The sequence below is a fragment of the Pelodiscus sinensis genome, chromosome 5 (assembly GCF_049634645.1).
Source record: "Pelodiscus sinensis isolate JC-2024 chromosome 5, ASM4963464v1, whole genome shotgun sequence".
NCBI classification, from domain to species: domain Eukaryota; kingdom Metazoa; phylum Chordata; order Testudines; family Trionychidae; genus Pelodiscus; species Pelodiscus sinensis.
The window spans coordinates 68,254,556-68,270,301 of NC_134715.1; the positions used below are offsets into that span (position 1 = coordinate 68,254,556).

At 37.4% G+C, this 15,746-nt stretch overlaps 1 protein-coding gene across 2 annotated transcripts in view; it reads left to right on the plus strand.

The window, feature by feature from the left end:
* Positions 1 to 15,746, plus strand: part of GALNT7 (polypeptide N-acetylgalactosaminyltransferase 7) — a 107,413-nt gene that overhangs the window by 60,867 nt on the left and 30,800 nt on the right. For both annotated transcript variants that reach the window (XM_075930203.1, XM_075930202.1), the window contains exons 3-5: positions 5,917 to 6,083; positions 15,074 to 15,204; positions 15,505 to 15,584. In XM_075930203.1, the coding sequence (XP_075786318.1) occupies positions 5,917 to 6,083; positions 15,074 to 15,204; positions 15,505 to 15,584 (378 nt within the window). The remainder of the gene's footprint in view (positions 1 to 5,916; positions 6,084 to 15,073; positions 15,205 to 15,504; positions 15,585 to 15,746) is intronic.

The following is a 15,746-nucleotide window of genomic DNA, read 5'->3' on the forward strand; positions in this document are numbered from 1 at the left end:
GGATGAAGTTTAATAAAGACAAATGCAAAGTGCTCCACTTAGGAAGGAACAATCAGTTTCACACATACAGAACTGGAAGCGACTGTCTAGGAAGGAGTACGGCAGAAAGGGATCTAGGAGTTATAGTGGACCCCAAGCTGAATACGAGTCAGCAGTGTGATGCTGTTGCAAAAAAAAGCAAACATGATTCTGGGAAGCATTGACAGGTGTGTTGTGAGCAAGACAGGAGAAGTCATTCTTCCGCTCTACTCAGTTGTAGTATTGTGTACAGTTCTGGGCACCGCATTTCAAGAAGGAAGTGGAGAAATTGGAGAGGGTGCAGAGAAGAGCAACAAGAATGATTAAAGGTCTAGAGAACATGACCTATGAAGGAAGGCTGAAAGAATTGGGTTTGTTTAGTTTGGAAAAGAGAAGATTGAGGGGAAGATACATGATAGCAGTTTTCAGGTATCTAAAAGCGTGTCATAAGGAGGAGGGAGAAAACTTGTTCATCTTGGCCTCTGAGAATAGAACAAGAAGCAATGGGCTGAAACAAGCAAGGGAGGTTTAGGTTGGACATTAGGAAAAAGTTCCTAACTGTCAGGGTAGTTAAACACTGGAATAAATTGCCCAGGGAGGTTGTGGAATCTCCATCTGTGGAGATATTTAAGAGTAGGTTAGATAAATGTCTATCGGGGATGGTCTAGACAGTATTTGGTCCTGCCATGGGAGCAGGGGACTGGACTCGACCTCTCGAGGTCCCTTCCAGTCCTAGTATTCTATGATTCTATGACTTAAAAGCCAATTCCCCCCAGCTGCAGCTCTGTGGGAGGGGGCAGGGGCACAGTGATGGTGTTTCAGTCTTTGAAATGTATTAGAATCCCAGCTTGGGCTCTTGTACCTTTCAAAGTTGTGCCACGCTTCCATCTTTTAAATGTAGCAACAGCTGGGTGGGCTTTTGCTATGTTTCAAAGTGGAAGCACCCGTATTGACTAATCGAATAGTTGATGGAAATTCCATTGACTATTTATGATTAGTTGATCTAATTTTAACATCCCTACTGTGAACTAATCTTAGAAGGCATTATCCTAATTTCTAATGATTAAATTGGCCTATCTCCCTGTTCTCTTCATACTGACAGAATGAATGTGTCATATGCTGCAAAACAGCTAATAGGTAAGAAACTTGGGTGGGAGGTTGTTACATTCTTTTTGCATTTGGGGGGTCAAAACCTTTTCAGAATTAACTATAACATCTTTAGGAATACAAATAGAAGATCAATATAAAGTAGAAAAACTCCAAAGGAGTCCATGGTTTAAGTGCTGTGAATACCCCAATAAATTTGTTACTCTTTAAAGTGCCACAGGATTCCTTGTTTTAGCTGAAACAGACTTAACATGGCTACCTCTCTGACACCTGAAAATATAATGTGCTGAAAGTATGAAAAAAATCAAAGTTTAGTGTGAAAAAGTGTTTTTACTGAGTGCAAAAGAATCTGAAATATGAAACTTTTTGTGGGAAAACCTCAAATATTTATTTGGACCATCCTCTGAAAAATACTTTATTTCAAGAGCCATAATTCTTTTTTTGGCCCCAAATTACCACCATTTCATATAGTCACTTGCCAGTATCCTTTGTTGTTGTGAAGACTTGCTGCCAAAAACTGATATAATTCATTTCACATAGATGACCTACAGTAGTAGAAGATTCCACTTGCTCTGCTTTTACACCTGGGCTACGTCTACACTGGCATGATTTTCCGGAAATGCTTTTAATGGAAAAGTTTTCCGTTAAAAGCATTTTCGGAAAAGCGCGTCTAGATTGGCAGGACGCTTTTCCGCAAAAGCACTTTTTGCGGAAAAGCGTCCATGGCCAATCTAGACGCGCTTTTCCGCAAAAAAGCCCCGATCGCCATTTTCATGATCGGGGCTTTTTTGCGGAAATCAACTCTCTGCTGTCTATTCTGGCCCTTTTGCGCAAAAGTTTTTCGGAAAAAGACTTTTGCCTGAATGGGAGCAGCATAGTATTTCCACAAAAGCATGAGATTGTCAGTGCTTTTGCGGAAATTCAAGCGGCCACTGTAGACAGCTGGCAAGTTTTTCCACAAAAGCAGATGATTTTGCGGAAAATCTTGCCCGTCTAGACACAGCCAAAGTGTTCCAGTTATACTAGTGGTGAAAGCCTAGAAAGAAACTGACCAGCTGTATGTTAGTTTCACTCTTATGTCAATGTGATAAATGTTTCTGCTTCTTCACACAAAAAATCTGATCAGTCCCCCTTTATTTTGTCCCTTTCCTTCCTCCACCCCAAAAGGATTGCCTTTCCTATGGGGGAGAGGTGAGATCTGTAATTTTGCAGCCAATTTACATTGCTATTGCTGTGCCTGATCATCCTGTATTGCCGTAGTGTGAACTTCATACTTGGAGAGTAAAAGGTGCTGTATACGACTACATTTTATTTTATTCTTTTTTTGTCTTGCCAGTCATGATGTTTAAGTTCAATGTCAAATTAGTTATGTAAAATCAGTTTAACTATAGGGAAAACCTATTCTGTGTTACTTGGAATTAATTTGTACTTGGTATTTATTTCGTCTACCACTGGATGTCAGCATTGTTCCACATAAATGCAGCTAGTAAAAAGATTTATCTAGTGGTGAGAAAGGAGGGAGACTCTATTTGGCACTTAATTTGAAATTATTTAATATAACGCTTCTCAGAAAAATTAAAACGTTGCATCTGTCACTGGCGATTCATAGTATAATCCTGAAGTTATTTGATTCACACATGGTTTCAAATGCCCAGTTGGCAAATGCAGAATTGTTAGAGCAGATTGTATATATCAATTATTGCGTACTCTGAATGCCACTCAAAGGCTTGTTGGTGATGAGTCACCACACTGACTAGCCAAGAAATTAGATCAGATCTTTGGCAATGGCTAGGAGTAAGATCTTACTAGGTGTATAGACGTATAATAATATAATTTACAAATAGCTATAGTCAGAAATGACTTGCGACCTTCACGTGTAGTTTCTATTAACTGTTAGATTTGCAGGGATTAGGTTGGATTTGTAGAATAAAAAAGTCTAAACCTTCCTTAATTTTATGTCAAGATGATAGATCTGTTATATATAGTAGAGCACAAAATATTGTTAAATTGCTCACAGATGTGTCATGATGTTTGGCTTTTATAATCAGTTTTTTAATAAATGTTTAAGCTATTAAAGGAATGGAATATGATTTACTATTAGATTTGTTTTCCTCTGGAAGATTGTATAATCACAAAGGAAGAAACAGGTAGAACATTTGCTTTTTAGCTTTAAAATAAGGTAGTCACTCCCATTTTGGGGTGATTTATGAGGCTTTTTGGTAGTAGGAATCAGTCTCTCTAAAACTTATTAATTATCAGTGCCTTTCCCTGTTTGTAGAACTCAAGTTATGTGACAACAATGCTTCTTTGTAAAGACAAAAGTTGGCAGCACAATCTAGATCAGGTACCACCTTCTCTTTTAAGGCAAATTTACATTTATTTTCCATGCCCTTTAAATTGAATTTTTGAATGGATTTCAGCTGCCATTCTGTCTTGGAACATAAAACGTTAGAATACATGATAATGGAGTGGTAAAAATGCTTCCCAATGAACACAACTAAAACTCCAAACTTGATCCAGATAAATATGTATTTAAAACTGTTATGTAGATCAGATACTTAACCTGCCTTCAGTAAATATGTAGAATAACTTTCCTCTAATAAATAACTTAAAAAGGACACAATAACTAAGTGTGTAGTCTACACAGTGTACATGCTATAGTACATATATTGCCAACAGCTCCTATCATAGTGTAGGGATACCAGCAAAGGTTTCTGTTTAAAACTAAAGTTACTCCTGTATGAAATCAGTCAAGATTTTTGTGACTATGACTTTGGGGGGAAAAACAGTGGTCTGAATGTACAATCAATTGAAAATCTGTCCACAGATGTTCATACTTGAACATATTTTGCTGATAGTGCGGAGTGATTATTTATAGTCTTTCTATCTCTAGCCATAATATTAGCAAGATTGAAACCAAGTATACAGTCTCTAATCCTCATTCTTAAAGAGCCCTTCTGATTTCAAGAGTGATATTTCAAGCTCATTTGAGAATAGAGGTATCCTCAGAGACAATCTTAATAGATTTTGCAGTCATATTATAAACTAGTTTCTAGAATGAGACTAGTATGTGTCTATCAGATTTCAACTTTGCTTTGGTGATACTGTATATAGAATAGCACTGAATTGCATCTTTTTCTTTTAACAGCAAAACTCTTCCCTCCTTTTGTACAAATGCCTATGGCTATGTCTAGACTGGCCCCTTCTTCGGAAGAGGCATGCTAATTTCTAACTTTGGAATAGGGAAATCCATGGGGGATTTAAATATCCCCCACGGGATTTAAATAAACATGGCCACCGTTTTTTTTCCGGCTTGGGGAAAAGCCGGAAAAGAGCATCCAGACTGGCGCGATCCTCCGGAATAAAGCCTGCAAGTAGGAATAAGAGATCCTCCGGAAAAGGGCTTTATTCCGGAACTATTCTGGAATAGCTTATTTCGAAGTAAGCATGTATTGTTGACATACCCTTAGTGTGAAATTTCATACTGCTCATTTTTATGCTCTTTGAAGTTTCTAAGCAGTTTTTGTTTGTACTTTCATTTCATCCATTTTTTAATTGGAAGCCATTGAAGCTGGCTGTGGCTGAAATTTGTTGTTGGCAGTCTGAGCTTCATTGTTGATTTAAATGTTTTTAAAAAGTGTATACACAGAATATATACAGAATTTGACACAAAGATGTATCCTCTGTAGATTGGTTGCAAAACTTCTGTCTGTCTTTTCTGTCTTTCTTTCTATGAGTCTATGAAAGGACTCTTATCCTTCATTGGGAATAGTTGAAAGTTTAAGTGCCACTGATTGCCAATTAATAAAATATTTTCTTTTAAAATATCCATAAGCCGTTATGTAAATTTTATATAGTGCAGAACATTTTCTATGCAGCAGTGGCAAATGAGCGCGTGTGCAGTTTCTGTATGTCTATCACTTATAAAATGTCTGTGCTTAAAATGTGTTAGATATGAAAGGATCGATAAACCAGGCCTGTGGGACACAGTGGGAGACAATCCACCTAGGCTACGCCTACACTGGCACCCTTTTCCGGAAATGCTTAAAACGGAACAGTTTTCCGTTATAAGTATTTCCGGAAAAAGTGCGTCTACATTGGCAGGATGCTTTTCCGGAAAAGCACTTTTTCCGGAAAAGCGTCCATGCCAATGTAGACGCGCTTTTCCGCAAAAAAGCCCCGATCATCATTTTCGCGATCAGGGCTTTTTTGCGGAAAAGAAATCTGTGCTGTCTACACTGGCCCTTTTCCGGAACAGTTTTCCGGAAAAGGACTTTTGCCCGAACGGGAGCAGCATAGTTTTTCTGGTAAAGCACTGATGATTTTACAGTAGATCATCAGTGCTCTTCCGGAAATTCAAGGGGCCAGTGTAGACAGCTGGCAAGTTATTCCGGAAAAGTGGCTGATTTTCCGGAATAAGTGGCCAGTAAAGACAGCCCTAATGTTTATGATAGCAATTTACAAGATTTTTCAGGTTTTGTATCCTAAAGATGTAACACAAATGAAAATATTTTACAGACTGTTCTTTTTACTTGTAAGAATGTGCTTTACAGGAATATTACAAATTGCTTTTTATAAATCAGTAATAATATAAATGTGTTATGCAAGAAGTCAAACATCATCATGGTTTCTCCAGACCTTAAAATCCTATGAAATAGTAAAGCTATATTTTGTTTTTGATATCTTGCTTATCTATAACTTGAAGCAGAGGCAATAAGTAAAACTTCATTCACACGCATTATTAAGAGGTATACTGGCAAATGTACAGTAACAAAATGAAATCTTTTCCAGGTGCAAGTATTGGCAGTATGATGAGAACCTGCTCACCTCCAGTGTTGTCATTGTCTTTCATAATGAAGGCTGGTCCACACTCATGAGGACAGTTCACAGTGTTATAAAACGGACACCAAGAAAATACTTGGCAGAAATTGTGATGATTGATGATTTCAGTAATAAAGGTAATGCATAGACTATTGACACTGAATCTGTAGGAAGGGGGGTTTAAAATTGTTTTTAAAATTAGGGTTTTTTTTGTTTTATTATTCTATTATATGGATTGTACTTGACTGAACAATAAAAATAAGATGGTGTTCATATTCATTTTTATCTTTCAGTAAAATACAAACTACGTCTCAATGATAGTAATGAAAACACTGGTTCATGTGCATACATTTCTGTTGTGTGCATAGAATTTGGATCAGGTTTTCCCCACAGTTTACTTAGAACATTATTATTGGAGATTTGGATTAATTATCACATTTTGTCATTAGTAATTTTTAAAATGATACTGTGATTAGAGATAAATTGGAACAGGGCACAGTGCTGTGTGCTGTCAGTAACTGTCAAACCAGCGAGCATGAAGTACTTCTCCAACTTAGTATTTTCACTGCTTCTCTTGTTTTCATCAAGCAGTTAGTGATAAATGTGATGTAAAAAGTGTCTTTCCTTGTGAAGGCAAGACGTAATCCTGTCTTAATTCTAAATATAGTCAAATTTGACTAAAATATTCAGTAAATCATATTAATTTTTTAACTTTCTTAATGATTTTTGGAGCCACCCACAACTCTTCAAAACACAATACTATGTTTATCATTGCTTATTTTTTTGAAAGAAAAACTATATATTTTTTTACTTTAAATGTTTTCTTTATTTCATGGTGGCATATGGGCTCCAGTTGCATGTCATCAAAGCTTCCAGACATTTGTAGTCTTTCCTGCCTATGCTTGTTATCCATGTTCTTCTTTTCCTTTCTGCTAAGGTGAACCAAGATGGGAATGTACTTGCTCCATGTACATATGTATGATTTTAAATACATAATAGGCATTATAAAATGCTTGCATACACACACTTTCTCTCTGTGTCTCTCTGTTTTCCTAGTATTGATATCTTAAGGTCTAATGATCATTGACAATGTAAAATGAAGCTGATTTGAGAAGAGAATAGCAAGAGATGGCATGTTAGGTATAAATAAGATAATGAATGATATAGAGAAGGTCAGTCCAATGTATGTTTTAAGTTTAAAACTGATAAAAGAAAATACTTTGTTTTGTACTATGCAGAATTAATCTCTAGGACTCTATGCCATAATAAGTTGTTGTGGAAAATACCTTGTAAGAATCAGAAAAAGATCACACACTTGTGTGAGTAAAAATATTTGCTTCTGTAGGAAGGATACTTGTGGATGCGGCACTGGGCTTGGATTCAGGAATACTGAGTTCAGTTACGCACTCTACCTTTTGCTTTCTGACTTCAGGCAAATTGTTAATCTTTTTGTGCCTCTTTTCCTTATCTGGAAATGGAGATAACAGTACTTCCCTACCTCACTAAATCCAGAAATGCAGGGTGGAGAGGGGATAACTTTCAGGTGCTATAATAATGAGGGGCAAAATAATTATTCAGGGAAATTAGATAAGATAAATATTTATAAGGTGCATAAACCTGAGATTAGAAAGAAATTTCCTCTATAGCCAAGTATATTTGTATACATGATTATTATGGGATCTTAGCATATTCCTCTGAAGCATCTGATACTGATAGCTGTAAGAGTCAAGATTACCCTTTTGTCTGCTTTTAGTATGGCAGTTTCTATGCAGAGCTAGTATAGCCAGAGTATGATGTAACAGCATTTCTATACTGTCTGTCCCTTGGATTGATACATAGCAAGGACAAGGCATGTCTGATCATAGGTCAGTATGAGCTGCTCCTGAAGTCTGGGATCTGCTGCCCCATTCCCTCCTTTTTCCCTTTGAATAGTTGAATTTAAAGATATGGAGGACATCTGGCTGTGTGGGTACCCACTGCTGAAGTGGCTCTCCTTTTGTATCATTAAATAGTCTGGCACACAATAGACTTGTCAATATCACAGAGGTGTATTAGTAAAGAATGAATACTAGAAATTAATTTTAAACTTGAAATGATTGTATAAAAACAGGATAGACTTTTTACATGTAAAGCATTATTAACATATAAATAAACATTGTTTTTCACAAAATCCCTATGAAAATATTAAGAAAATAGGACCAGAATAGCCCTTGATCTAGGACTAACCCTCTGTGGGACTCCACTAGACATGCCCTCCCAGTTTGATAGCAAATAATTGATAACTATTGTTGGAGTATAGTCTTTCAACCAGCTGTGCATCCACTTTATAGTAACTTCATCTGGACCATATTTCCTTAGCTTGCTTACAAGAATGCCATGTAGGCCTTGGTCAGAAGACTTACTAAAATCAGGATGCATCACAAATACTGCTTCCCCATATCAGTTAGGCCACAGTGGTCCTCTATATTCCAATTGACTTGTAATGGAATGACACCACCTGAGAAGCTGATGTAGATTTGTATATAATATGTAAATGTTTCCTTAAAGTATATGTTTTAATCATTTAATCAGCAGCCATATTCTAGACTTTTTAGCTGGCATCACAGCTGTCTTCACGTGCAATTCAAGGACTTGCTGAGCCACTTAAATAAAAGCTTAACATCATTGTAAAAGTAGATGGCCTATTTAAATATGACAAACTTTTGCAAATCTGAATTCATAATGCTATTTACATTGTGTGAATATGACTGACTGTACTTCATGTAGGTGACTTTCATGGACTGTCTGGCATAATAGACATACTGCAAGTTATAATTAATATATGGCAGGGGTGATGAAATCATGGCTTACTCGCTCATGGAGTCTTCCATCTTCCCCCCCCCCCCCCCCCCGTCTCATTCTCTACCAGCCACACTGGGTGGGAGGGAAGGGGAGGAGCTTGAGACCTCTGCCTGGCAATGGGAGGATGGGGTACCACTTCTGTTCAGTAGAGGGGGATCTCTAGGCTTTGCCTCTCAGGGCATGCCTACTGGGGTTCAGGCCTTCAGCTTGAACAGGGCTGAAGCCCCAAGCCCTGTAAGATGCCTTCCACAGGGCTGAAGCCCGTGCCCCAGCTCTTGAACTTCTAAAGATTGTCGTCTGCAGCTCAGAGAGTCAATAAGTTTGGCCACTTTTGTGTATCCAAGATTATGAGGAAAAATGTGAATGTTATTACCTGAAAAACAGTTTGACTGTGTAATTAGCATTGTCCTATAAAATTTTTAGAGTTTTAATTATTGTCTCTTATTCTTACTATATAATCTATATCTAAGTGAATAGTGTGCTGGATTGGAATTCAGAAGACCTGTGTCCAATTCACATCTCTGTCACTGGCCTGCTGGCTGCTCTTGAGCAAGTCGCTTCATCTCTCTGTGCCTCATTTTCCCTATCTCTAAAAAGGATGGCAATATTATTTCTTTTATGAAGTACTTTGAAGTCTATAGCTGAAAAGCAATATATAGACCTAGGCAGTACACTATTTCCTAACTATGCTTAATTCTAGGATTCTGGGAATATTTTTTGCAACTTTAACCAAGTGAGTTTTTGTATGGCATTTCTTATGTTTATTATATGACATCATTTGGCTAGATATCAGCAGAGGGCCTTATCCCAAGCATTTTATGAAGCCCATCTCTGTGAATGTTAGGAACTGTGGTGCTCCTGCTTTCTGGCTGGCAGAGTAGGGCTCCTTACATAGTCCATGGGAGCTATTATATATTATGTAAGTTTCTGAAGCCAGCAATTTTGACAGGCCCTGATTTCAGTACTTGAACATTGTGTAAAGTGTGCCTATAAATCTGTCAGGTATATGTACAACTCTGCCATTCTTAGATGCATGCTTCATACCTGCTATCGTTGTGATTTACTGCTTGTGCATACCTTTCATTTTTCACAAGCCTCAGTTAAATCAAAATAAATTTTCGTTTGGTTTCAACTGAAACTAATAGCTTAAGATTTAGTATTCAGATTTTCTCCTTTTCCCTATTTGGAACTGGTTACATGTAGCTGCATTTAATCAATGATGTTGCCCAAAAACTTAAACCTCAGCTCAGGTGCTTTGTGCTATATTAGCTGTGATTCCTCACATGAGAGCACACTGAATAGCTTAAGATTAAGGTTATTTTCTTGCTGTTGGCAGAGCTCCTAAATGCCAGGTTTCTATGGGCACCCTTTTTCAAGTTGGGGGCCACTGACCCACAGAAAAATCAGGCAAGGGCCACACGCAAATGAGAAGTAAAAAAACAAAAACAAAACACCTCACTGCAGTGGGCCCGACTAGGAAAGAGAGAGACATTCTCCACATTCCCCTCACACACCAGAGCCTAGACTAATAGGCTGTGTCTAGACTGCATCCGTCTGCCGACAGAGGGATGCAAATCAAGCACTTCAGAGGTGCAAATGAGTCCGGGATTTAAATATCCTGGGCTTCATTTGCATACTTACATTCTGACACTGTGGCGATCAGGCTCAGTGTCTAAAGTGAAAGTAAAGTGTAGTCCTGGCTCTGCCAACACCGGGGAGCTTTTTCTGCAGCTTCTGTACTCCTGAGTGCTTGATTTGCATCCCTCTGTCGGCAGAGGGATGCAGTCTAGATGTAGCCATAGATTTTGTCTACTCCAGCCCCATGGGAGGAGAGTGGAAGAGGAGCCCCCAAGCCTCATGGGAGCCGGATCCAGGCAAGCCAGCTCCCGGGTCTTAGGTTCCTCAGCATGTATTAGTATATATTTTTTATTTATGAATGTTATTCTCTTGTAGTTATTAGGAAAAATAGTATTGCTTATGCATCTTTTATATTTTTTCAGAACAATTCTTTATTTATGATAATTGGTTAGAAGTAGTTTACTTCTTGCATATGACATACCTCTTATCTCTCCCCCTGCAGTCTTTTTTGTGCACAGTGTTTTTTTGGTTGTAAAGAATTTCCATAGTGGTTTTTTTTAACTTGGTTTGTCAGAAGCACAGAAGAATAGCAATGACAAGAATTTAATTCCAAGTTAGTACAGGTTGTACCTCTAAAATCCAGGATTCTCAGGTCTGGCAAACATCCGTGGTCCAGCATGACCATGGATATTCCATGATCAGAGAGTCCCAGCGCACTGCAGAGGTATGTGGGTCCAGGAGCTGACCCACGGCTTGTTGGACTGCAGGGGTTGGGCTCAGAGCGGGCACATGGCTCATCTGGGCTGGCGAGGAGCCAGGAGCTGGTGTGTGGCTCAGCTGGGATGCAGAGAGAGCCAGGAAGCAAGGTATTTAAACTAATGCTTAAATACCTTGCTGAACCAAGGCCTTCATGTTCTTTGTAAAGAAAGGGGACCAGATTCTCAGCTGGTATAAATTAGCACAGCTCTATGTGAATCCAAAGGAGTTATGCTGATTTTATGTTAGCTAAGGGCTCCTGAGCTCAGCTTTTCATTACGTAGTTCTTAAGTTGTCATAGGCTTTCTCTACACTAACCATTTTTTTAAAGTGTTTTTTTACTCCCTCTGGTGCAGCTCCACAAGATGTAGCCGTAGAGGGAGAACTAGTATAAACTGGGAACCCTAATGTCTTCCTAATGTTTCAAAGCACATGTAGATTCAATAGTGGTACAAATATCAGTTAATGTTGATGCTTTGTGTATGACACCAGGGGACCTGCATCACTGGTAACATCACTGTGGGAGAGTTTACAGTAATGGTTGTTACAGGTAAGACCTGTAATAACCTTTTTTTTTGTTGGTTGTTTTTTACTAACACATTTGATTAAGGGAATCTTTGTTAAACGCTGAGTTCATTCTGTATCCCCTGCTTTAAGTGACAGTGCTTAGTGTTTGGAAGTATGCAGGTGGTTCTTCAGTAATATCTGAAGAAACCAGACCAACCATTCCTGATATTTCTAAGGCTTTTTAAAAAGAGCAGGAACAAACCCTTCATTTTTAAAACAAACACATTTTTTCTTTAATAAAAACACTTTCATTTTGTAAAGATATGTCAGCTACATGGACAAAATTCAGCACTGGACCAGTGACAAATTTTCTAAGTGTAAAATGTCAGGATTTCAAATTCTCATGTCTTTAAGCCCTGCAATGCTAGACCTTGGAACTTTCTAATATTGGAAAGTGGGGAATTCACAGCTTCCCAGTGAGAATAAACACTCAGTTCTAGCCCTGGAAGGAACTGAGATAACAGACTTCAGAGTCCCGAAACGCTTACAATGCGTAGGTGAATTTATAATAACTAAAGCAAGCACCTGACTTTGTAGCCAGAATGTGTTAGAAAAAAAAATCAGTTATTAATAGGGAATGTTTTGCGGAGACCTATGTCTTCCTATAATGTATGAGTCATATCTTTAATGGTGTAGTATAATAAAGCCTTTATTGACATTTGTTAGAGGTGATTTCATAACTTTCTTGTAGTTATTAATTCACATTAAATTCATATTGTGAAAGGTCCTGCAATTGTTGTGTATCATCTATGGTATATAGTGCATATAATACATACCTCATATATGTTTATATATATATAATAAATTATCGTTTGTCTAACTTAGTCTTTAGGTTTAAGTGAAATGTTTGTTACCCTCCAAAAATTACAGCAGCTTTTTAAGCATATTTTAAGGGGGGGGGGGGGTCAGATTTGGGCCCTACTGATTTTGACAATCAGATTTCCCAGAGTTTAGGGTTTTTTTGTTTTGTTTTGTTTTGTTTTGTTTTGTTTTGTTTTTTAATGGAGGGTAAAATAGCATTTGGTATTCAGGTGTCTTTGGAAGAGAGAAGGTTCAAAAATATTTCTGTTTTTGAAGTACAATTTCTGGAATATATATGGATACCTTTTGGGTTTTTTAAAATCCATTTTTATTTCATTACTTAAATTTTGAAGTTGGAATCGTTGTATGTTTGTCAGAGGTGAGAAAAATATAATAATTTATTACACTCAAATCTGAGGCCTGTTCTACATAAACTGGTGCAAACAAGTGTTCATTTAAACCAGCACTAGTGTATGGACACTTGTCTTATTTTCAGTAGCTTGTTTTGCTGTGGGTTAAAGCTGTTCTTGACTTAAGCTAAATTGAAATATGACAGTCTTAAAGAAAAAAAAATCCACAATGGTGTTTTCACTGTCTTAACAAAATCTGTTTAGATTAATTAAATTTATTTAAATCAATTAAAGTTCATAGCATGTCGGTCTGGCAAGGTGCATGTTTAGACTATTCTGGGTTGAATCATTCATGCAGACTTGTGCAAGAATAACTATTGTAGGGATACAGAGGGGTAATCATGTTAGTCTGTAACTTTAAAAACAACGAGCAGTCCTGTGGCACCGTAGAGACTAAAATACATAAATAGGATCATGAGCAGGGTTTGCCGAGCCACGGCAAGCCCCACTCGCCAGATTGCCTGGCTCTTCCGGGATGTAATCTACTCATCCCTGCTGCCCAGCCTCTGTCCCATCCTTCCTGAACCTTTCTTTCCACCCCAGAGGTTTTTCTGCCTACTACCAGTGTTCTCCATCTTGATAATTTTGTGTATTACTTTGTGATATGATCATCAAGTGATTGATCACAGTCCAGGCCCCTTAGTTATCACCCTTCAGATGCTCTTTTTATTGCCATTTTGTAGTTATTTTGGTCCTGGAATATGGGAGAGACAAAGTAGGTGAGGTAATTTATTTTATTGGATCACCAACTGTTAGTGGAAAGTACAATATTTTGAGTGACACAGAGCTGTGGGGGCAGATTGTTAAAGAGTTAACTCATGTTGGAGGCAGATCTCTTGAAATGAAATGGGCAATTGAAGGTTACTTTGTTATGCATAAAGGGTTTGATGTGGGCTATTAAGGATAGCAGGCAGTGTAATGCATTGCAAATTGTTGCAATGAGCCATAAAACCAGTGTCTCTGTAAGTCTATGGCTTTTTTTTTTTGTCTAGCAGAATTATAAATTTAAGTTTCCATACTTGCTTTTCCAGCGTCTTGTGCAGATTTCCCTTGAATTGCATCATGGAAAGGGCCTTCTAAATACCCTAGGATAATTTGCTTCAATAAGAAAAGAAACAACTGCTAACCTCATCTAACTCATGACACAGACAATCACTGTGTTCTCTAATAAACTCTTTAAGAAATATTATAAAAGGCATATCACCAAAAGACCAAAAACAACATATCACCTATGGGTGAACACTTTTCACAGTATAATCCCTCCATATTTAATGTTTCCCTTGAGGACAAGGGAAACCAGCCAACATCTCAAAAGGCCAGTCTGAGAACTTCAATTAATAACCCCTCTAGATGTGAAAAGCCATGGATTTTACAAGGATGCTGGTTTTGTGGCTCATCACAGCCTCTCTGTGACTACACAACAATCTGTGATACACAAACCGTCTGCTACCCTTAATTGCCTGTTTCAAGCCCTTTGTGCATAACAATTTAACTTCATTTCTTTTCAAGTGACTGTCTCCAACATATTACCTCTTCTACTTAAGAATCTATCCCCACTTGAATTTAGCTCTGCTTCCTTCCCCAGACCTGAAGAAAAGCTCTGTGTAGTTCAAGAGCTTGTATTTTCCAACAACAGTTGATCAAATAAAAGAAATGACCTCACCTATCTTCTATCCTTTTAATGAATACAGCTGCCACTATAAGGACATAATTGTTGAGGAGATGGGTGGGAAGCATTGACAGACCCTGGATTTCAAGGGGTTGAAAGGGACAGGGCAATCCAGTCTGGCAGAATTTTGCTTTGGTTCCCAGCAGCATTTAGTGACCAAAACATACTTTAACAAAGACATCCTACAAATTGCAAAAATAATGTTATATCATGAGGCGCATTAGTGAAGAATCATAGACTTTCCTTAAAGGTAGTTTGGAATCCACTTTTGCAATCTTTTAGTATAGAGCAGCTATTAACTTTCTATGTACTAAAGCTGGAACTCCTGCTATGCAATCAGCGAACTTCAAATCTAGCTTTCATCACAGTGTTGTATCTGAGATCATCTTCTCTGAACTGAACATCTAGATTTCTTTAGATCTGGTCAGTTTTATTGAGTTTGCATTGAAAGTGTAAAGCCAATTGTTATAACATGGAAAAAATCTTTTTTATTATTATTTGATAGCACACTTAAAAGAAAGACTAGACGAGTACATTAAGCAATGGAATGGCCTAGTAAAGGTATTTCGAAATGAGAGGAGAGAAGGTTTAATTCAAGCTAGAAGCATTGGAGCCCAGAAGGCTAAACTTGGACAGGTAGAAAATATTTGATTAAATAAAATAATTTGTATTTACTTACAGTTTAAATAGATATTTTTAACAAATCTTAAAATTGTTATTTTATTATTAATATTGTTGAAATAAAATGTTTTAAATTCTTAAAAGCTTGCTGTAGTGTGGTATCACACCATAGTGTAATAAAAAACTTGTAGAAGTTTGTGTAAAAATTTAAGATATATGAAAATTAAATCAGTGTGTTATTTTTGTTTACCGAAATCTCAAATGATATTATATCTCCCTGCCTTTTTTGTTTGTTTTTTGTTTTTGTTTTTAAAGGTTTTGATTTACCTTGATGCCCATTGTGAGGTGGCAGTTAACTGGTATGCACCACTTGTAGCTCCTATATCTAAGGACAGGTAAAGCTATCCTGTTTTTTTCTTTAACTCAAAGAGCCTCCTAAGAAGAAAAATAGTAACAGTAGCAATCTTCATATTTTGAACTATATTCAGTGTTTTGTTCATAATACAACTATTGCATATCTCCCAGAGTGGAAGATATTGTCATGTAACAAATGAAAT